The sequence below is a fragment of the Bidens hawaiensis genome, unplaced genomic scaffold, assembly GCF_021521415.1.
Source record: "Bidens hawaiensis isolate Kalapana, Puna unplaced genomic scaffold, B.hawaiensis_p1.1 tig00007840_1, whole genome shotgun sequence".
In the NCBI taxonomy this organism is placed as follows: Eukaryota; Viridiplantae; Streptophyta; class Magnoliopsida; order Asterales; family Asteraceae; genus Bidens; species Bidens hawaiensis.
The window spans coordinates 5,358-28,043 of NW_027491543.1; the positions used below are offsets into that span (position 1 = coordinate 5,358).

Genomic DNA, 22,686 nt, shown 5'->3' on the forward strand with positions numbered 1-22,686 from the left:
ATCGCAATGACCCAATTGCAAGAACGGAGCTCTACTAACTGAGCTATATCCTCATGAGCCAACTGTAACATGCATTAATGAGTCAGATGCGTTTTCATAACTTTGTGCATTATCTTTTGCATGGTATCTTGTACCTCTTAAATTTTAAGTGTCACTTGAATTTGTATATATATAGTATAGATAAGTTATGTGATATATATAAAATCATAACTATAATCATATATAAATCCGTATTTACGTATATCAATAAATAAGTTATATAATTAATACAATAAATAATAAAAATCGAACTGAAGATTACAACTAGCTGAGTTTAAGCTTTGTTAAGCGAAAAAAGGTATGAACTCACAACTGCATTCGCAACTCTATTATTTGCATGGTTCTATAAATCCCAATTAAGCGTCGATTAATCATTATTAATTTTGATTAATCCCGTTTAATCGCTAGCTCACACCCCACCCACGACTAGCGACTAGCGATTGCTAAAAATAATTGGATAGACATTTAGGATAAGGAAAATTAGTAATCAATATATTAGATATATAAAATCACAATTGTAAGCATATAAGAAAAGTAACTATATATGAATATAAACAAAATATTTATGTGGTTTGAGGCCTTTTAACTTTATACATAAGAGCATTCCCAACTCATTCCCTACCATATATCCATATATATCATAGAACTACACTAAAAATCATTGTATTTTCTCTCTTCTGTTTAATTAAATAATATTTTTTTATACCTTTATCATTATCCTTTCTCTCCCTTACACTCACAACCACTTTTAGAAAATATTAAAATATTATACGGTATAAACAGTGAAACCCCAAATTTAACTTTCCCATATAACATTTTCTCTCTCCTCTACTCACAACCACTCATAACCATACCATATAATTTACAAAACTCCCTCACACAAATATAGGGAATGGGCTGAGAATGCTCTAAAGCTTGGTACTAGCCGAGATTGAGCTAGGTTTGTTAGCAACTGTAATACTCGACACATTCTGGATGATATCGAGGGACGCACGGGTCAATGCGTACTCCTCATAAATTAACCATCTTTCCAACAGTTTTCCTACTAGGTCCGAACCGGGTTTTTTCTTATGTTTCCATTTTGTGTTGCCCGGTCCAGTTTTTTAGATTGGAACGGGTGTCACTTGTGTTCCTGGGAACATCTGTTGCGTAAATTGTGTTTCGGCAACTACATCAGGTGGTGGATTCCCATGGCGTCATATTGATTTTGTTAAATAATTTAGGGTCAGAGGTAGAAAGATGACAATCGATATATGAGACTTGAAAGTGATGATGGATAGTAAACTCAAAAAATATCACACAGAACTAAGGATGTGTAAATTGTACCAGGTATCAAAACCGTTTTGATAGTAGGTACCGCCGGTATCCATTCGAGGACCAATTATTTAAGGTTGCAGAATCGGTATCTGTATTTACCAACGAACCAAACATTTTCGGTACAAGTACCGAGCTCCTCCATACATGGAACCATGCATTAAAAACCATAGCAATTGCCATTAAGTTTGGAATATGGATTTGAAATCATATATGTATGTTCATAACTTCATATCCTTACAAAATAAATCAATCAATCAATCAATCATGCCCAGTGAAATCCCACCGACAGCAAAGCTATAAGTAGGGTCTGGGGAGGGTGGGATGTAGGCACACCGTACCTCTATCCAAAGGAATAAAGAGGTGGCTTCCAGAGAGACCCTCGGCTCTAAGTACATGTGTATGAATCAAAATAAAGGAAATCAAAGTTTAACAGTTATATAAAAACTATTACTAATTATAATAATATTAATAATAAGTTCACAGTTTAACAGCTATATAAAAGCTAATAATAATTATAATAATAATAATAATATATGTAAGGGAAATACCATTATGGTATGTGACCTAAATAAGTAAAGTCAAAGCCCTAAGGTATTCAATTCTCTCTAAAAATCCTTAACTTTAATTCTATTTCTCCACGAATTCCTATCCTCAACCATGTCCTCGGAGAGGTTTAGGTCTATCAAATCATGCCTAATCCTCTCATCCCAAGTCAATTTCGGTCGTCCTCTACCCCTCCTCCCCTCTATAGTAATGTTTTCTACGGATCTAACAGGATTCGTCGTCTGTCTTCTCTTTACATGTCCAAACCATCTCAGTCTCCACTCTCTTATCTTGTCTGCTATGTTCGCCACCCCTAATCTCTCGCGAAACACAACGTTTCTTATTCGGTCTAGCCTTGTGTGCCCACACATCCAACGTAGCATTCTCATTTCTGCTACCTCCATCTTCCGCACTTGTGCCTTCTTGATGGCCCAACAATCTGTTCCATATAGCATTGCAGGTCTAACTGCCACCCTATAGAATTTTCCCTTTAGTTTAGTCGGGAAACTCTTGTCGCACAATATACCTGTGGCTGCTTTCCATCTACACCATCCTATCTGAACTCGGTGGGTCACATCACTAATTCCCCATCGCTCTGTACAAATGATCCTAAATACTTGAACTTCGTTACCTGCGGGACCACCTGCCCTTCAATTGTGATCTGTGCGTCTTCATTGTCGTTTATCCCACCAAAATCACAGTGGAGGTACTCCGTCTTAGATCGGCTAATCTTTAAACCTTTCGTCTCTAAGGCTGTTCGCCACTCCTCAAGCCTCATGTTTAGATCTTGTTTTTTCTCAGCAAGTAACACAATATCGTCTGCGAACATCATGCACCACGGGAGAGTCCCCTAAATCGACTTTGACAACTCATCCAAGACTACTGCAAAAAGAAACGGGCTCAACGCTGACCCCTGGTGAAGACCTACCTCTACAGGAAAGAAATCAGTATCCCCCACCGACGCACGGACACTTGTTTCACTCCTGGTATACATATCCATAATTATCTCTATGTATTTCCTTGGCACTCTTCTACCCTCCAAGCACTCCCAGAGCACCTGTCGTGGCACACTGTCGTAGGCCTTTTCTAGGTCAATAAACACCATATGTAGATCACGCTTCTTCTCCTTATACTTTTCCATTAATCTTCTTATAAGGTGTATTGCCTCTGTGGTGGAACACCCGGGCATGAAGCCAAATTGGTTGACCGTAACCTGAGTTTCTCGTCTAAGTCTAACCTCAATCACTCTTTCCCATAGCTTCATAGTATGACTTAGTAGTTTGATTCCTCGGTAGTTACCACAACATTGGGAGTCTCCTTTGTTCTTATAGATAGGAACTACAACGCTGCTCCTCCACTGGTCTGGCATCTTACCTGATTTGAGAATACTATTGAACAGAGTAGTTAACCACATGACTCCTTCCTCCCCTGACACTTCCACACCTCGATGGGTATGTTGTCTGGGCCAACCGCCTTAGACCTTCCCATCCTCCTAAGTGCATCCTCCACCTCCTCTCGTGTGATCCGTCGGCAGTAGCAGTTATTCGATTGTTGTCGTTGAAAGTAAAATAAAATAAAACACAACACATCACAACTATATTCCCCGACCCAAAATAAATAACAAAATAAAACACAACACATCACAACTATATTCCCCGACCCAAAATAGGGGCAAATTAAAACTCCCAACTCATCTCCTCCCACAGACAAAACTATACAAAATCCATCTAAATCCATCTTCTATGTACACTAGTTCATCATTTCATAAAACAAAAAACCACAACCCCATGTTCCCGCAAAGCCCATGTACCATGACTTCACTCTCCATCACGTTAAACGTCCCGTCCTTCTAAGGCCAGCCCGTTTCGTGTTAGGAGGACAAACACAAAACCCGTTAGGGCACAGACAATAACATTATCATAGTCACCCGACTCACCCCCGTCTAATAGAATTTCTCAATGTTTCATCGGGTAATGTCCATGATATCAAATGGCCATCCGAGTCACCGCTCAAAAGTTGTTTCAAGTCACTTGTGAGATGCAAGGCGGTGACCGGATGTTTATGACCCCGGAGCACCTTTCGTAGGACCAGCGTGTACTCGGGCACCTGCCCACCTAAACCTAACCCAAACGTCTGGGTTTGGGTTGGGGTGGTTTGGACACTTTCACTAGAGTTATGAACCATTTGCCAAACCTTAACCGCACCACTTTGATGACCGGACACATACCAATTGTTTTCCAAATAATCAGAAAACATACACGTGGTCACCGACACAATGAAATCAGACGGTAGTTGGGACGTGTTGACAACCGATAAACAGTCACCGTTTATACTCCAAACTGCGAGCATAATACCTGCAGCCGTCACGATCTCACCGGTTAACTCATTCATATAAATAGCCGAGACCGGGGATGAGAACACAGGAAGCTGTCTAATGAACCCCAACGAGCTAAGGTCCCATAAAACCACGGTGCAGTCATCCGAACCGCTTATTATAACCATGTACGGTTGGCATATATGAAGACACGTGACTTTAGCGGTGTGAGCCGAGAGAGATTTTTCCAAATGTAGGGTTCGTGGTGCACGGGGCCCACTTGAGCCACCGACCCGCCACACACTGACCAGACCATCATCTGCACCGGTCACCAGGACCTGCCCATCATGGCTAGCGCTGGCACACTGGATCTGGTTCCCACCATGAAGATTTTCGTGAGTCAAAACGAGCTTATCTTGATCATAACTCATGTATCTCAGACTACGGTCCGGGAAAGCCCATGCAACGTACGTCGAGTACGTTGGCGGTTTCAAAAGATTGTTGGGGCCAACTATGAGAATCTTGTCGTTTAAGGTAAGGATTTGTGCGATTGAAGATGCGCTTTTGCGAACCTCATGTGGGACGAGGTAATTGGAGTATTTGAGTGGGTTTACTGGCGGTTTTTTATTACTCTTTCGCTTCGGGTGGGCCCGTTGAAACAGTTGTTTTGGTGTTTGACCAAAGTGGTTAATTTGGGCTAAAATTGAAGCTTTCATTGCAGGATCTGTAACTGCATCGATGTCTACACTTCCCTCGTATGTGTAATGGTAGAAAACATTTACAGCTTCCTCAGCCGCCTGTTGAAACAAAAGTTAGTTAAACCAATTACTGCAATTTATTATTAAAAAAAAAATTAGCACGCACCTTGCCACGCTGTTTATAACCGAAAATGAGGTCGATCCAATGATGCAAATTCTCATAAACATAATCGGATTCAAGAGCTTCTCTATGTTTTCTGATGAACTCTCGTGCACTACCTTTGGCCCAAGGAGGCAACCCGACATCTCCAACCTGGAAAAAAAATAAACGAATGGTTCACAAACGTAAACAAAGAAACATAATTGAACATAGATGAACGACCATATCCAAACGAACACCAATTAAAAAGTAAACGTGAGCATCAATATGATACAAATTGAGCCTAAAAATTTATAAAACTGTACTAACTTGTAAAGATGATATTTTACTTTCATAAAACTAAACCAAATTTTAATGCTTCTAAATATATTAATAAAATATATAAACAAACGTAAACAAGCTAACATAAGGGAGCATAAATAAACGAACGCAAACGAATGTTCACAAACATATACGAACGAAAGAGGCGTGTTCATGTTCGTCCGTTTAACAAAAAGAAGAGATCGAGAGTAATATACAAGCGGACCTTTTCGCCTGATTGTTTTTCTCCAAGATCAAGGTCAAATCTGTTTTCCAAAAATTCTGGCATATAAAAGAATTCTGGGATCAATTCTTTTACATCTGATGTGTTGCCTCTTCCAGCAGCACTTGACCATGTGTCACGTGCACTATTGAAAAGACGGTCAGCATGGTCAAACTGACCACCCTGCAGCTTTTGGTTCTCTGTACTAAATGGTGGCAACCTTAAAAGATAGAAAAGAACAATCCCCGCGCTAGAATAGTGAGAACCGTAATGAAATTTGGGTATCTCGGGATCGTCCCAGCTTTCATACCTGCCGTAAAGCAGAAAAGATTAGTTAAAACAACAAACCCGATTTCCAAAGTTTCCAACTTTTCTATAAGAAAAAGGATAAATCATATTTGTTTAACTAAGTTTCTGAATAGTGATTTTGGAGGTTTCATAATTGGCCTGTAAACGAACTAAAGTGAACCATTCTGACAGTAAGTTCATTTAAGTTCGTCTATTAAATAACAAACAGACATAAACACATGCCTCATTTGTTCATTAATGTTCGTGAATATCTATTTGTGTTTGCTCAATTACATTTGTTAATACATAATAATACATCCACTAAATTTTTTAGGCCCATTTTAATGAAGTCTAGTTTATGAAATTAAGATGTCGTCATGTTACCCAATACAGTTTAGTTACGTTTAATTAATCTTTTGGGCTGGATAGATTGATGTTCAATTTACTTAAAGTTTTAATTGGTGTTCGCTCGGTTATGTCCGTTCGTTTACATTCGTGAACCGTGAGTTTATACTTTATAGTATTGATAAACGAGCATTAACAAACACGAACATGTTCTTTTTCTTAACAATCAAAAACAAACAAGAAAACCTCGTTTGTTTAGTTGTTCGTGTTCGAGCGTTGCTCGGTTATAGTTAAACGAACGAACACGAACATGTCGCATTCGTGTCCGTTCAGTACGCTTAAAAGCCTATTTTATAGAATTTTTACCCATTATTTGACCTGTTAGAGATAAGCATAACCCGGCTCATTTGTAAATAAACGGTTCTAGATAAATCAAAACCGACCTTTTCTTGAACTCATCTTCTCCCTCCTCGGTTTGACATCCCATTGGTTTGTCAAGCTTCCGGAAAGATCTTTCATCCGTTAAGTCAAGACTTTCACTTTCATAATCCGCCAAAATCCAAGGGAAAACTGGATATTGTGTAAGATCACTGTACCCACGACCCGCAAGTGTGTTGAGATGCATCAGATATTGGAAATTACTAATTTCACCATTTTGCCATCTCTTGGAGAAGGATTTGGCCATAATCTTAAAAGCGCTTTCTTGTTTCACTGAACCAGAAATTGTTGTATCCAACCTGTTTAAGAGAATATATTAAGATATTAATAGTTAATACATTAATGATTTTTTTTCAAATAAAAGGACAAAATATAGTGTTGGTAGGTCAACCCTAGTTGAACCATTTTGACAGGCCTTTAAACTTTGCATGCTGACATGTTACCAACACGTCCATTTTGCCACATTTTATTAAGATGTTAGGGTACCTAACAAATCCTACAAATAACATTTGCAATTAACTGGTGGTTCCACAAATAAGTAACCAACATGAACCTCAATTAATTATAGTGTAATATGTAAACCCAAAGTTTTAAGAGTGAAATGATGCTGCTTTAACTTCTTAATGAGTCAACTCAGAAAGAGAAAGAAATTGTAACTTTATTTCACAAAAACTCATCATTTTATTCAAAAAAATTAGATTTTTAATGACAAGTTAGTAGTTGTATAAAAATCAAGATTTTAAACAGAAAAGTGATTCAGGTCAACCCAACCCGATAAGGCCCATATCAAAGTCTAAAACATTTTGACCCCTTACCCAAACCGCATGTTTTTCCACCTCTAGACAAAGATATAAACTAACTATACGCGAGATAAACAACATACATGCTATTTCTAGGAAGATTCATGGCCAACAAATTCTTAAAAACTTCCTCACGCTCCTTTTTATGAAAAACCAGTAGATCATTGCATCCATCCATGCTAAATATCTCAACCGCAACAGGACGTAACTGATAATCCCGTTTCAAAATTTCATGAACACTATTAAGCTTCCACATTCGCCATAAATGAGGTATGTTACCACTGTTAGCCACTTTTTCCTTTCCCCATGCACCACCATTGTAGGCCCAAGCCCGCCCTCCACTATGAGATTTTACCGGCATACCCCATGCTGACGTCATCTTTGATTGTGAGTCTGTACTCAGAGAGAAATCTTTTGTTACACCAAGAGCTTGATCAATAACCGAAAGCTCATCTTCACATTCTTTCTCACAAATGCAACCTGATTCATCAATGTAGAAATTCTCTATCACATATAAACAAATCTCACCGATCAGGAATATTCCATCATGCTTATCGAGACCCACGACTCGTTCACAATTGTATTTGAACTTTATTTTTTCAAAAGGTATCAGATAAGGGCGGATTAAATACTCCACGTTGTTACTCGATTCCTTATCTTGTTTATCCTCATTGACCCTAATTTCATCAAATCTTGTTGAAGTTGACTTCTTTGGAGAACTTAAAACCGACTTTTCTTGAATACTTTCTGAGAACGGTGAGGTTGCTGAGCTAGACTTCATACTGAATTCAGCAGCCGAATGAAGACTTTCATCATTGATGCTACCGTCCAAGTCCCTATCGATATTTTTATTGTTATTATTATTCCAAACTTTCACACCATCTGCATCTTTAAATATCGATTCATCATACATTTCATCATCAAACGATTCCTGTTTCACGTCATTCAACAACAGATTAACAAAATCGGGACCAGAATCAGAATTGGCATCGGAACGGGTATCTTCGTTTTCTGTTTTCTCCTTTTCGGCTTCAAATTTCCCACTTAAAATGTGTTGAACCGGGTCGACTTTTAATTTGCAACGCTCTAACTTCTTACGCATTCTAAACGGGCCTTCAATCGGGCAAAGTTGCCATTCAGGCTCGTCGGGTGAACCCGATTTGGGCAGTGAGAATATACCTTGCTCGTGCATAAGTTGTTGAAGATGTGTTTGCCATTCACTCTCGGCGTGAAGAACCCACCCATATTTATCTTGACGAACAACTCGTAGTTCGGTTGACATTGCGTCACGAACCAGTTCTAATGCAATTCTCCTTTCATTAACCTGCTCCCAATGTCTTTGATCCAATCTCATTGAATCCCGAGATTTTCTACAGATCTCTCGTTTACGACGACCGTCCATACCTTTAATTCGAACTCCGGGAAACTTAACGGACCCCGCAACAAACTGGACCCACATGATGGCAGCACATTGTTCCAAAGTTCGATTAACAATTTGTTCAGGTATGCTAAACCAATCAAAAAATGTGGTCAATCGTCCAGTGAGAAGGTCAAACCCACCGTGTAAAACATCCAAAACCGGACCTTGGTTCGGTTTAGAAACAAGCAGGTCCTCAAGTGCAGCCCGCCGGTGCACCAGAAGTTGTTTGAGAATGTCCACAGCTAAGTTCCGCGCATTCGGTCTCGGATCATGTAAAAGCGAGATCATGTTTATACAAAGACAGCAAGTCAGTTCAGTATCGGGATTACTCGGGCAAAATATTATTCTACTATGCGCCACCAATAACTGTAAAACCGTGCATACGTCAATCACCCCATCTTCTTGTGACCCGTTGGTGAATAATCTCTTTTTTGGCTCGATTTGTAACCCTAATCGTGAAAGAAACTCATCTTCACCAACTGCTATCAAAAAGGAAGGAAGGAAACAGTACATTGTAACACGATTCATGTTTTTGAAAACCGAGTGCGCATAAGAATCGAGTTGTTTTGTTCCTCTTCCTATTGACAAAATCCCTTTGCCAGCTGGCAGTGCTTGTTCGATTCTACCGTCTTTATTCGCCAGCTGTAACATAGACAACAAAAACTCGAGTGTTTTCAGTACAGCAGCCGGTTGGGGAAACGCGCCCATATAAACACGATCTACTATCAAATAACACAACGCGTCTAAATTCACAGACCATCGGGTTTTGTCTAGTTTTTTCTCATCTTCTTCATCATCACGCAAGAGCCGTCTTTCTAGAAAGTTCATGAGTCGGGTAAGACACAAACCTTGGAAAACCAGAACAGATTCAGAGTCCACATACAAAGGGACGGTTTCCAAAATGGTTTCAATAATGGGTGTTGACTTCATATGCTCGGTTACAAAGTCAGCAAGAACTTCCACCATGAAGTCAAGAATCGCGTTTGCAGCTACGAAACAGGGACCGCCGCCATAACCAGAATCATCCACATCAAGAAGCAGTTTTGGGTTAACTGTAGAAACTGAATTAGTTGGCATTTGGGATGAAGGGTTCAGGTCGGGAGTTGACTCGAATTCAGTCAAAGATACAGAAGATTCCATGGAAGGAGATGCAGCTGATCCAAGCCAAGATGGAAAACCGAGAACCTGTGATGGAGACGGTACCGACGGAAACCGAGAATACACATTCGAATTTGATCTCTCAGATAAAACTGGTGAATCGTATATACTTAACGATGGAGAATCCAGTGATTGTGAACTCGTTTGGTGAACATTAACTGGAGCGATTTTGAGATCATGGAAATTAAACGGTTTGCTGTCAGATAGCTGGTCAACTTCTTCACTTGACTTTTTAGTCTCGGATTTGTTTGTGTCGATGTTGTCGGTTGCAATAGAGATGTCTTCAGAGCTTGCACTTCCTTGTACAGGAGGGAAGCTTGTGAGGCTTATGGAGGTTTTAACAGACTCTTCTTGCTCGTGTGGCAAGCTAGAAAACGTGTTCTGAGAACTACTAGTATCATCACCATCATTAATGTTTTTGTCTTCTGTCTTTATTGTCAGATCTTTCGCCATCATCACTGCATGTGAAGACCTAAAAACATAGGATGAACAAGCTAAAATTATTAGCAAATTAAAGAACAGCATAATCTATCGAGGATGAACCTATAACCTTTTTGTAGCTTATTAATAACAGATTAAATGGTTTACCTCTTAACAGATTAAAATATTATTATAGGTGAAAAGTTACCAGATTTGGGTTAATTTTAATCTCAAGTGGGTAGAATTAAAATAGCTTAAAAGGAGATGTGTCAAAACGGTTGAAAGTTGCCTAAGGTGTGTTCTTAACACATAGAACCCCTAATAATTTTATTTGAAGATTCAAAATATATTATCGCGGTAATAAAACTGTTTCGGCAATCATATTTAACCCATTAATTATCTGTTATAACTTTTTAAGAAGTAGATAGTTATTCAACTCACCTCTATTTCAAATGATTAGGGCCTCTTTTTAAAAATCAAGAAGATTAGATTAACATTTAAAAGATACAAATTTTGTAATCATATTTCACAAAAACTGACCGGATAAAAGTTGGTCAGTCAACCCAACCCGACCTGTTTTGACCTGCACTATAAAATAACTTGTTTGGACCAGAACGCATATTAACCGATTACCCAACCAGTCCAACCCGTGCATTGTGCACTTATAACCATACCAAGTTAAAATAAAAAAAAAAACAGAGAGAGAAAAAGAAATTGAAACCTGACACACGAGAAATAAAGATCCACACAACTCTCCATAAACTCAGCTCGTCTGCAAACAGCAAGGAAAGGCGGACACATTTTGGCTAGGTCAACCATGAACCTAAGAACCGATGCTGTAGCCGCCGGAGCCGAGGCCTCACCACCCATAAGACGAGCAGCATAAGTTTTGTGCATCAAAGCCTCACCCTGAAGATCCACACTCATTTCTGTATTCCCATCCACAAGCTCCGCCACAAGCCCGCCATCTACTTTAGAGAACCTATCAAATGTCGATTTCGCCATTGCAATTACCGAGTCCAAAAGTTCTAGAAACTTAAATTCCACATTATCTCCATCATTCGGCATTAGAGCATGAAAATCCAACATTCTGACTTCGGGTAATCTTGGATACACAGGCTTCCCGAATATTAAACAAAACAAAACATAATATATATCGGGAGAATCATAGAAACTCGGGAGCACCCTCATTAATCCTAGATACCCGCCACTTGTTTTAAATTTTAGAGCAAATGTTGGAGATGATGTAAGACAAACACCAAGAAGAGTCATGATCCATCTCATACTTGTGGGATGAACACCTTCATCAAGAAAATAAGTAATTAATTTTGATGAAACAATCTTATGCCACTGTTCAAGAAGATCTTCTGATGTAATCGTGACTAAAAGATCGATTAGCATCTCAAGCAGCATGTTTCTAACAATAATATGTTTCCCCATTGGCTCTCTCGTTATTTGACCACGTGAAGTCAGATCCGGAGGGTCAAAAGTCATAATCACAAACCGAACAACGTGTTCGAGTTCTGAAATGACAAAGCCGTCCTCCAAGATAACACCTAAAAGCACAACTAACTTTTCTAAAACAGGTACTTCAACATCACCTCTTTGAAGTGTTACAAGCAGATGTTGTACGAGGTTAATTCTTCTCAAAATTGTGAGATTATGATTCCGGTACCAATGCATTGAAACAAGATTTTCTAGAAACCCAAGAAGAGTGATTTGTATTGGAATTTCAGCTGTTACCCAAACGGTCCAGTCTAATAACACATGCTCAACCATATCAGCATTTGAAAGAACAATGCAATTTGATGTTTCGGTAGGTATGTCGTTATCAAGCTCTGAGATATGGCTAAAACTGTCTTTTTGCATAGAGAAATCATCCATGTCATCACGTGAACCATCTGAAGAAACTTCGTCACGCGATTTGGTTAAGTTAAGCTCATCAAAGGTGGTTTCATTAACAGTCACTGAAGGTGAGATACTGTTATGAACTTCTTCTAATCTTTTGGGTTCAGGAAACGAAGCCTCGCAAGCAGCAATTTGGAAAAATATCTCGAGTGAACGCATGTCAAACATCGACATTCTTGAATGAAGAAAGAGAGCTAATAAGTGATAGCCTCTAAATGCTTGCATGTCTCTAATGTTTTGTGGATTTTGATTAAGTGCACATGCAAGCAGTGTTAATGCCATGTGTAGCATTTCACGAGTTTCTGCTACTTCAATTAGGGCTAAAACAACAGCTATTCCACCAATCGGACGCACGGTTTCCCCAATTGTACAATGCTTACATACATACACATCACCATGAAGACGTCCAAAGCGCGGTATACCTGGAAAAGAAGTATCATTTAAAAACTTTAGAACGTCTACTGGTATTATTATTATTGTTATTGTTATTATTATTATATAATTCATAACAGACCTCCAATGGGGGAAGCAGCAGCTGACAATGGATCAACCAAATTAAGCATTGACAAAGTTCCAGAAGCCGGAAAAGCTTCTGTAGAGGTTCCATCAAATGCAAATATAAGTTTCCTTCCCGACAACTGTAATGAAAGATTCCCTAATCTTTCAAAATCCCAAACCATTCCGCTACGATCTGTCCTAGGGTTTCCTTGCTTATAACCACTCTCACCCCTTTGACTATTAGAAGTCAAAGCCAAATCCGTTTCAAAAGAATCTAAAATGGCCATACTACTCCCACGACAAGCTTGGTTTGGAACAAACTGCAAAAGATTCATGTCTTGGAAAAGACCTCTATACCCTCGGCCAAGAATATACATAAAAAATATAGAACCTGGAGTCAACACTTCTTCAAACAGATAACATGACCGTAGGGTCCACGACATGTCACTGGCCCGTGCATAAGTTACCGGTGTCCCAATGGTTACTTGAAGAGACTTGCCAGCTGGCGAGGGAGGATATCCTAACCGTCCCGTGTGTCTAAGCTTCCCGTTAAGATAAACATATGCGACGCTCGCTTGGAATAATCCTGCTAAAGCATTCGGTTTGCTATGAACCACTGCAAGATGATGCCATTGGTCTTCATTCAAGTCTAACCCTGAAAAAGTCAAAGATGATGAATTGCTGGTTGCGAGTGTCAAAGTTCCATCATCTTGAAGACGAAGCTCTGCATAGAATGTATCACCGCCATCTGTCGAACCAACCGAGAAAATCCGCAAAACTTGTGGGCGCCTGGTTGTTGTATTTCTTCTAGAAAACACGGATTTGGAAGATTCTGTGTCTTTCACGGTGGATTTTAAGAAATTTCGATATTGACACCAGCAAACGAATGAATATCCTGCAGCAGGAGGCCATGATCTCTCTCCTAATGACACGTGTATCGACGCATGACCGATTTTTCTCATATCCATTTCTACAAAGGGTGCTAAAGATAGTTTTTCTAAAGCCGTGTCTTGCATGATAACTATTTTTTCTAACATGTTAACAAGAATATGACCAGTGTTCCTCTGTCTCACTTGTAGAAGACATCTTATAATCATTCTAAGTTCAGCCGGTGATAACCTGAAACCAGAAACATAGTATTATTTCATGGAAAGATGGAACAGTTGAGAATTGAGATATAATTTCACAACATGAAAAGGTTTTAACCTGTAAGCCCCAAGTACTTCAACAATCTTTAACGCATGGGAAAGTAGAGAAGATGAGCCCGAAAGAAAGGGATATATTGTCTCCAAAAGAAGTTCTACACAACCTGAACAAATTAACAAATGTCAGATTCAACCTAATAACTTATGAATGAGTCAACTCAACAGGACAAACAAGTAAAGAAAGTTAGTTACCAGCAGATGTTAGGTTTTCTTGATTAAAAGGGCCCGCACAAGCAAGCTCTTCAATAAATTTCAGCAACTCGAGCTGCAGTTTTGGAGTAAAAAGTAACAATGAACGGATCAAAACCCTAAGTGCACCAGCATTATATATTCTCTCCTTATCAGGAACAAAGGGGCCTGATTGAGTAATTATTGGAAAGCTAGAAGACGAGTTTCCAACATCATTAGCATCAGGGGTCGAAAAGGGCGGAATTACTATCTCTAGTGCAAGTTCAAGGAACAACTGCATTAACTGCCTTTCACACTCCACACAAATCAAACCAGACTCTGATAAAAGATCATAAAATGTGTGTGAAGATAAAATTGTGTTAAGTTTTTCCCTATTGACAGCATTATTGCACACTCCGGCTGTTGTTACACGCAGTAAGTATGTGAAAACTTTCATGCAAATGGGTAGAAAAGACGGCTCAATCTGTGATCTATCGTTCTGGAAACTATGTAGTGTTGTTAACAGAAGAGAAAACCCTGTGGCTTCTCCAAATACTCTTTGAGCAGAAGTATTAGATCCAAGAGCACGCCATATTGCTCCAAAAACATCACATTTGGCATCGTTTTGTAGGTCGTATTGAGAACCTAAAGCACTTGTAACCATTCCACTCTTTGAAATATCAACCAGTATGCTCAGTTCCTCAGAATGAACCTTTAAGGAATATAAAATTGTGGGTCAATTTGGGTACTTGAATTAAATATAAAAACAAAATTACAGAATGCATACATAAGCATGTTTTAAATAATATAAAGCATGTGAAGCGAAGACGTTTGAATTTCATATAAGCTATACTTCATTCATGTTTGTGAACGTTCATTTGTTTTTGTTCACGTTCATTTATGTTCGCTAGCTTATGCTTGTTTAAGCTTGTCCAATGATGTTTTCATTTAAATTGTTCGGCCCGTTACAATTTAATCTAGTTATGTTGGTTTATATGATTATATCCATTCATCTTTGTTCAGTTATATATGTTTGTTTATGTTCGTTTACGTTTATGAACCGTTTGTTTATACTACTAACGAACGAACATAAACGAAAATGAACACGTTCATTTTCTTAACAAACAAACACAAACAAGAAAATCCCCTTCGTTTAACTGTTCGTGTTCGCTCATTTGTCCAAAAAGTTAACTGTAATGATAAGAACTTTGTGATTAAAAGTAGTCAACCGGATAAAAAGGTAAAACAACTTTCACCAAATTTCTTCCATGCAACCAACAATGCTTTTTTAAAGGTTAAGGGTATTAATCAAAAAACGAATAAAAGTTGTAAGGGTTTGTTTCCACACAAAACAAAAAAACGAATATTACACTGAGCCAATTTTGGTTATCTTTTACGTCCTTAATATTAATAGTGTGGACATTGAAGCACAGTACGTTTAGTTATAAACACGATTTCATGAAAGATTAAAATATTATCTTGATCATAGAAGCTTAAAAGTCAAAACATAAAACTTAGCAAACCTGTGAAGAATCTTCGATTATTAAACACGATAGCACGCGAAGAACACCAGGACGATGAAGATCAGACACCAAAAAAGGAAGAGCAGTGTTTACACCATTAGCAGAACGAAACGTTACTTGATTCTGGTCTGCTTTCTTCAACAAATAAAACAAACAATCCCAAGCAACTGATACCGTGCCTTCGGTTTCAAAAAGGGAAAACTTTCCCGAACTCGAATCCAATAACTTTGGAGATGAAATAATAGTATCTTTATTGTCAAGATGTTTCTTAAAGCTGCTGGAGTTTGGCTGTTTGTCTAACTCATCACCATAATTACTATCATCCTGTTCTTGGCCCGATAGAAACTTGTGCTGCTTAAGATCATCTAATAAAACTTCCAGCACACCAACTTCCCGTAACACCTTTTTGTATTGTTGATCGAATGATAACAACTTTATAAAGAACGATAAAATCGTGTGCTTCAATTCAGATGTTATTTGTTGTTGTAATAAGCAGCAAAGTGCAAGTAATTCTTGTTCGGGTATGCAGTTAACAACTGTCACTGCATATTCAAGAATCTTGAGAATGATCTCTTGCAAAGAGGATGGGAAACCACCCATATTCAATATCAATAAGGGCACGGTTCTTAACTGCTGACACAGCATGTAATTCTCTAAATGGCTCGAGAAAATCTTGAACATTCTATTTAACAACTCTGCTTGCAGATCCCGGCTGTCGGCTTTCAAAAAAATGTCTTGTAAAACTTGGATGGCGTCAATATCTTTGACTTTGTAACTATCTTTTCCCCAGTTGTCATCCAGGAAGCGGTCAGAAGATGAAGTTCGGGTTTTGCGATTACCCTTTGACCCGGTCAGCCTGAAATCAGTTGGACCTGTTTGAGATAAGTTGACTAGAATATCAAGCAATCTGGATAACGTGGGTGACAGATCTTGTGATGAGGTGCCATCCATTGCTGACTCAGTAGTTTCAAAGTTGTGACCTTTTGAAAGTACTAATGCAAATTGCACAAGATACTGGTACCCATGAGCATTACGAACGTCCTCCCTCAGCCTGATGTCACCAGCCTCTACAGATCATATTGTTTTCAATAGGAATTGTGAGAAAACTTTACACATTAAAAACAAACAAATCTGATTCCTAAACTAGTTGTGATAATCAAGAACCATAAAACCAATAAATAATATGAAATGCAGTAATCTGAAAGCAAACATTTAAGATCGGCAGGTTGAGTAAGCAGTTATATTTAATAATTTTTTGGTACAGATCAAAACAGGTAGAGTCAGGTATGGGTGTACAGTACATGGGTCGCTTTTGGGCTTAATCTGAACACACGGTTTTTTGAAGTATTTAAAAACCGCTCATTTGTTTCGATTTTTGGTTATCACAATGGGTTTGGTTTCGGTTTTGGCTTTACCATTTGAGTCTGAAATTTTTGGGCCTTGAAGATGAAACTGGGGCTAAAATATTTGGAAACAACATTTTATAAATTTGTATTAATTACTTAACACTCCAAAATAAAATTGTAATCTATAAGTTCAATAAAAAAAAGTCGATATTTCCGGTTCTTACAAGATCGGTTCCATTATAAAGCTGGTTCGGCTTTTATGGCTTGGTTTGGTTTTTAGGTTTTCAGTACATGCAAAACCAAAACTGAACCAGAAATTCAAGTTCTTAAAAAGCATAAAACCAAACCGTTGGTTTTGGGTTGGTTTTGGTTATGTCGGTAATTTCAGCATGGGTTTGTTAAGTCGGTTTCATGCACACCCCTACACTGCATTCTTGAGTTTTTTATTCAAAGGTTTGGAAAAGAAAAGATAAGAAAACTTTTCTTTTTTCATTCTTGAGTGTTTTCATTAAAAGAAAAGAAAGAGAATTGAAAGAAAAGTTAGAGCTTTTTTCCTTCAAAACTTTCCTGCCAAATATGGTCTGATTGTGAAGGAAAGTTTATAGCCCGTTACCATATTACTAATTTACCCCATGTTGCTATGAGGACATAATTGTAAAGTTACAATTTTTTTCTATCTTTTCCTTTCAATTTAACTCAAGAATGTAATTAACACTTTCTTTTCTTTTCTTTTAACTCGAGAATGCATTTTAAGTATATAATTTCTTTTCATTTCTTCCTCTATCTAGTCTTATCATTTCTTTTCCTTATATTTTAAACCCGAGAATGCAGGGCTAGAGTCAAGGTGGGTTTAGCCAAAACACTTCTGTCCAAATTTATTTATATTTAACTCGTGTGCCAAGTAAGACTACATAGTTATACTTTTCCAGTAATAATATGATTTAATTAGCATGTCACGCTTGACCCATTCAACGGATTTGACCCCTTTCCTTTAAGCAATATTTGTTATATTTTATAGAACATAACCCAAATCTGCCCATTAATTTAAGTAGGTTGACAATTTCCACCTCCACAAGTTAAAAAAAAAGGGCTTATCATTGCATAAGTTGAAATGCAGTTTGTTTTAGCAGAAGCCAATAAGTTGAAAATTACAAGAAAAAAGTTATATTCAGCATTGATAGTTCTTAAATAATAATCAGTGTTTTAAACCAGAAGAGAATAAAGGAAGCAGCTGACCAGGTCTATATGACAATTCTATGCATTCAAGCAACAAGTCCACAATGCTTATTGTATATGCAGGGTCTCCAGTTTCTAGTTTAAAGTCCTTCACAGCAGTTAGCAGCACTTTCATCTGCATGTAATAATGATTGTATCACATTAGTCATCTTGGTGTAACAGAAAAGGAGTGTATACTCTCAAAAGGTTCTTTATAAGGAAATGTTGAAAAACAAATATACTTCAGCAGGATAAAATGTGACAATTACCAGCTGATGTTTCCTTATGTACTTGGCCGTGCTTCCATTGTCATTAGCCATCAAAAGACCAAGTATCTACACAATAAGATGGCAAACAAAAATAAAACTAAAAATTAACTTAAAAAGGGTGAAAAAATCACAAAACAACCATGTTTCCTCTTAAATGTCTCAAGATATAATTCAATGATCACCTGCATTGCATGTCTATGAAGCTGAATACTGTGCAAGGGTATTAGACCTTCTTTATATCTTGAAAATAAAATTAAAGATCCATTGGCAACCATTTCAAACAGTAACTGAAGTGATTTGTCTTCAATTAAACTCTGAGCAGCTGCAGGATGATTTGCCAATGCCTTCATAATATGCACAACACTGCCCTCTACCTTCAAACATAAAAACATTTGTAAGACATACTTATTCAATTATATGATAAAATAAAGTGAAATATAAATGAATGGATAACAGTATAAAGACATAAAAACATAGAATACCTCAAGCCGTCGATCCGGACCTGTGCTGTCCATAACTTCCGGCTCGTCTTCAGTGGAAGCAATTTTTTGATTTGTAAATATTCCATCAGAGCCCAAAAGTGCATTCAGAATATGAACGAGACAACATAAGATCCCAGAATCAAGGAGAGATGGTTTATCAATAGGCTGCAAACAACATTGTATAAAATCATATTAATAAGATATTACATTTGACAAGTTAAATATTATTTAGCCTAGAAATAGGGGGAAAACGTACCCCGGATACAAGATATTCAACTGCCTGCAAGAGATTTGAACCAGGCTGAATTCCATCCTGCAAAAATGCAGATAAAATAATCTTATAGATTGAAAAGATTGAAACTTTCAAAAATATAAAGAGAGCTTTGAAGGCAAACCTCTGTTATCTCAGAAAAATAACCTATTAAACTTTGGATCTCCAATGATCGTAATTTGTTGCTTAATCTTAACTTATCTATATCGGTAACAAATGCTCTACCCACGACAAAAGAAAATACGTGCGTCTCTACTAACCTGTAAATCAACAATACTTGTAAGATCAGAATAATAACTATGTTTATACTTCCAGACAAATAGTCTATGGTGTAGTATAATTAAAGGTTTTAATCGAAGCAATAAGAATAGCATTTCAAAAAGTTTAATTCATTAGAAATCAACAAAACAAAAATGTTTTTCAAGAACTAAAGTAACTTTCAAATCTCTGAGATTTTTCATTCATAACTTCATTGAGATATCATATTGACGTTATTAAGCTATATAAACACTAAAAGGTGAAGTAACATGAGCTGAAATGCTGAATAATAATGTTAAAAAAGGTCTACTTCGGGATAACAACAAATGTGTGTGTGAACAAAAAACAGTTTATAAATACTATAGATAAAGTAAGGTGAAGTTGTTTTCATACATGGTAATCAATTGTGATACATTAGAATGTTGCTTTACAAATCTACAAAAGATGTCGACGGTCATATTCAAGGCCTTCTCTTTCTCCTGCATCGTAAAATACCATCATCAAGCATGTCTACATTTGCCAACAATTTTTAACTGACTATAAGGTAAATTGTGTGCACAAACCTCCTCTGAAGATGACGATCGGAACTCTTCCCAATGCCTCTTGAAGTCCAATTCCAATTCATATCTGTCTCTGAGATGTGTAGTGACAAAAGTGAATCATGGCCTTTTTAACATATACATTGAACATCAAATGAAGGTAACAGTAATTGTGAGAACTGGTAAGCTGTTTGATAGAGAAGTTCATCATTTCTGTGTGTGTATGTTTGTTACTCCAGGAAGGTTAAGGGCTTCAATTTAGTATAGTTTCTTCAAATAAATAGTTAAATACTATGATAACCATCGCCAAAAAGAAATGCTTATGATTATGGTAGCTCAACCAAATAATTTTCCATTTAAACGTCGACACAAAGATTCTTTTCAGTTTCTTATTTAAATAGTTAATCTAGTTATCGGAAATCTTGTGCTCTGACTAAAACGCGTTTAGAACTTCTAACACTAAAATTAAGTCATTTAACTGACAAATTAGAACTAAAATTATGACAATTTCAGCTAAACAAAAACCTTACCAAATAATAATTATTTACGATCTAACATTTAGATCTCAAGAACCAAACACATCGAGAGAATAAAAAAAACATTAAAATTCACTTTATACGTTTCATCTTATTATATAAAAGACCACATTTATCGTAAGTAACCACTTATTATACAAAAGAGTAACTAAGACATCTAAAACAAGAAGCATAGTAACTATAATTGAGTCGCGTAAACTATCCAAAAACGGCAAAACTAAATAAACAACGGATCTTATCAACTTATAGTTTATCCCCCTCTGTCCCATATTTTATCCAACAAACATACAATGATAATCAAAATATTGTAGTAACAGAGTAGGACCGGCTGTTCAATTTACTCATAATTTCATATCAATTGAGTTAAATCAGATACTTATAAACTAATTTCTTCTCAGATCTCAATAACTTAAACCCTAAAACCAGTAAAACAGTCCAAATTGAATCGGTAAACTTAATTAAGATGAGGAAGCATGAATAAACCCTAACCTTGGAGTAGAAGAGGAGAAGTAATTATGCGATGACGATCCTGCACTGTTGATATCATTATTATTATTATTATTATTATTATTATTATTTAAGGGTGATGGAGCGGCGGATGACGATGGAGATGCAGCAGTGAATCCAACCTTCTCCTTGATGTCCTTAAGCAATGATACCCATTTCATTGTTTTATGATTATTATTATTAACCTCTCATCCAACCACTGCCGCAAAATCAGATCCGTCAACCGATTTTCAATAGGAAGTCAGCTGCTGATCAGACGGAGTCAATGAGTTAGGGTTTCGATTTGAACAAAGAAGAAGAAGAAGAAGAAGAAGAAGAAGAATGCTGGTGGTGACGTGTGCAGTGAGATTTAAGTATTGTATTCTGAGCCCTAGGTCTTGATTGTGATTGTTGTTGCTAGACGGCAACTCGTGATTTGGTCTGTGAGTTAATTGTTTGTTTGTTTGTTTGTTTGTTTTCTCTCTCTGAAACTTAATAAGTTTGACAAAGGAAGGAACTGTCTGGTAAACTAATAAAACCTTTTTGCTTTTTTTGTTGTTCATCTTCTTGGTTCTTTGCTTTGCTTGATATTTTTCAAAAGGAGGTGGTATGTTTCAGTCCTTGTATTATGTCGCATTCACAATTTTACACCCTTTCTTTGCATTTCATATAAACTTTTAAGTGGTATTTTGACTGAGACCCATGAACTGGTATTCTCCCTCTCTATTGTAAATAACCAGGTTTGATTGGTTAGGATTTCGTTGGATCTTATATGGTTTATGTAAGGAGCAAATGGGTCAGACCAGCGAGACCCGACCCATACCCGTTTATTGGTATTTTTAGGACACGGGAACCGAGCCTATTGTAAATTACTATGTTAGATCTGATTTGGGTTTCATGGATCTTACCCCGTTCATGTTGACCCATGTTAAAAGGTTAATAATGTTTAACAAATGTTTTCGAATCAATCAAAATAAAATGAATATTGATGTAGGTTAGATAATACGGATTTTGTTCGCTTGTAGTTGGTTATGTTCGTCATGATACTATTCTGGAGCAAGCACTCGTGTGGTAATCGATTTTATAGCTATGCGCGTATAGACATGATGAAATTTAAAAAATAAAATAAGCAATAAGGTAATTGTAATAAAATAAAGAAATTATAAACAAATAGATAAATAAAAAATAATAAAAAGAGGGGATGGTACTTTGATTTTCTTCTACCTCACAATTACTTCGATACTAAAGTGCAGTTTTTATTAATCTAAAATTGGGTGTAATAGAAGGCCACGGGTGGCGCCCCAAAACAATGTAGCTTGTTTTTATTGGCTAACACATCTCCTTCCCTCTAACGTTTGCCAATGTGCTAGTGCATTCGCCCGTAGCACCCTAAACCCTTTGGTGACCTGGAAATTGAAGCCTATTATGTTTCATTATACCTGGTCTAATATAATAAAATGAAAAGTATACTCAAGCTGTATATTGTTAAAAAGTTGTACTGTTGTACTATATTGTATTT

General features: G+C 37.2%; 1 protein-coding gene across 1 annotated transcript; it reads right to left on the reverse strand.

The window, feature by feature from the left end:
- Nucleotides 1-3,515: 3,515 nt before the first annotated feature.
- Nucleotides 3,516-21,489, reverse strand: LOC143636245 (protein SPIRRIG-like). The gene is made up of 19 exons (XM_077103889.1): nucleotides 21,171-21,489; nucleotides 20,170-20,239; nucleotides 20,000-20,085; nucleotides 19,473-19,608; nucleotides 19,334-19,390; nucleotides 19,078-19,242; nucleotides 18,778-18,969; nucleotides 18,596-18,661; nucleotides 18,348-18,462; nucleotides 15,766-16,832; nucleotides 14,267-14,954; nucleotides 14,076-14,178; nucleotides 12,886-13,988; nucleotides 11,185-12,793; nucleotides 7,549-10,515; nucleotides 6,671-6,964; nucleotides 5,598-5,904; nucleotides 5,078-5,224; nucleotides 3,516-5,010 (listed from the first exon to the last, which is right to left on the reverse strand). Exons 1-19 carry the CDS (start codon nucleotides 21,347-21,349, stop codon nucleotides 3,832-3,834), a joined length of 10,530 nt encoding a protein of 3,509 aa, XP_076960004.1. The 5' UTR covers nucleotides 21,350-21,489; the 3' UTR covers nucleotides 3,516-3,831.
- Nucleotides 21,490-22,686: the final 1,197 nt, after the last annotated feature.

Coding starts and splice junctions, on each gene's coding strand:
- LOC143636245 (XM_077103889.1), bottom strand. CDS start 21,349: ATGAAATGGGTATCATTGCTTAAGGACATCAAGGAGAAGGTTGGATTC. Junction 18,662..18,777: donor TTCATAGACATGCAATGCAG/GTGATCATTGAA, acceptor CTTATTGTGTAG/ATACTTGGTCTTTTGATGGC. Junction 14,955..15,765: donor TAATCGAAGATTCTTCACAG/GTTTGCTAAGTT, acceptor TATTCCTTAAAG/GTTCATTCTGAGGAACTGAG.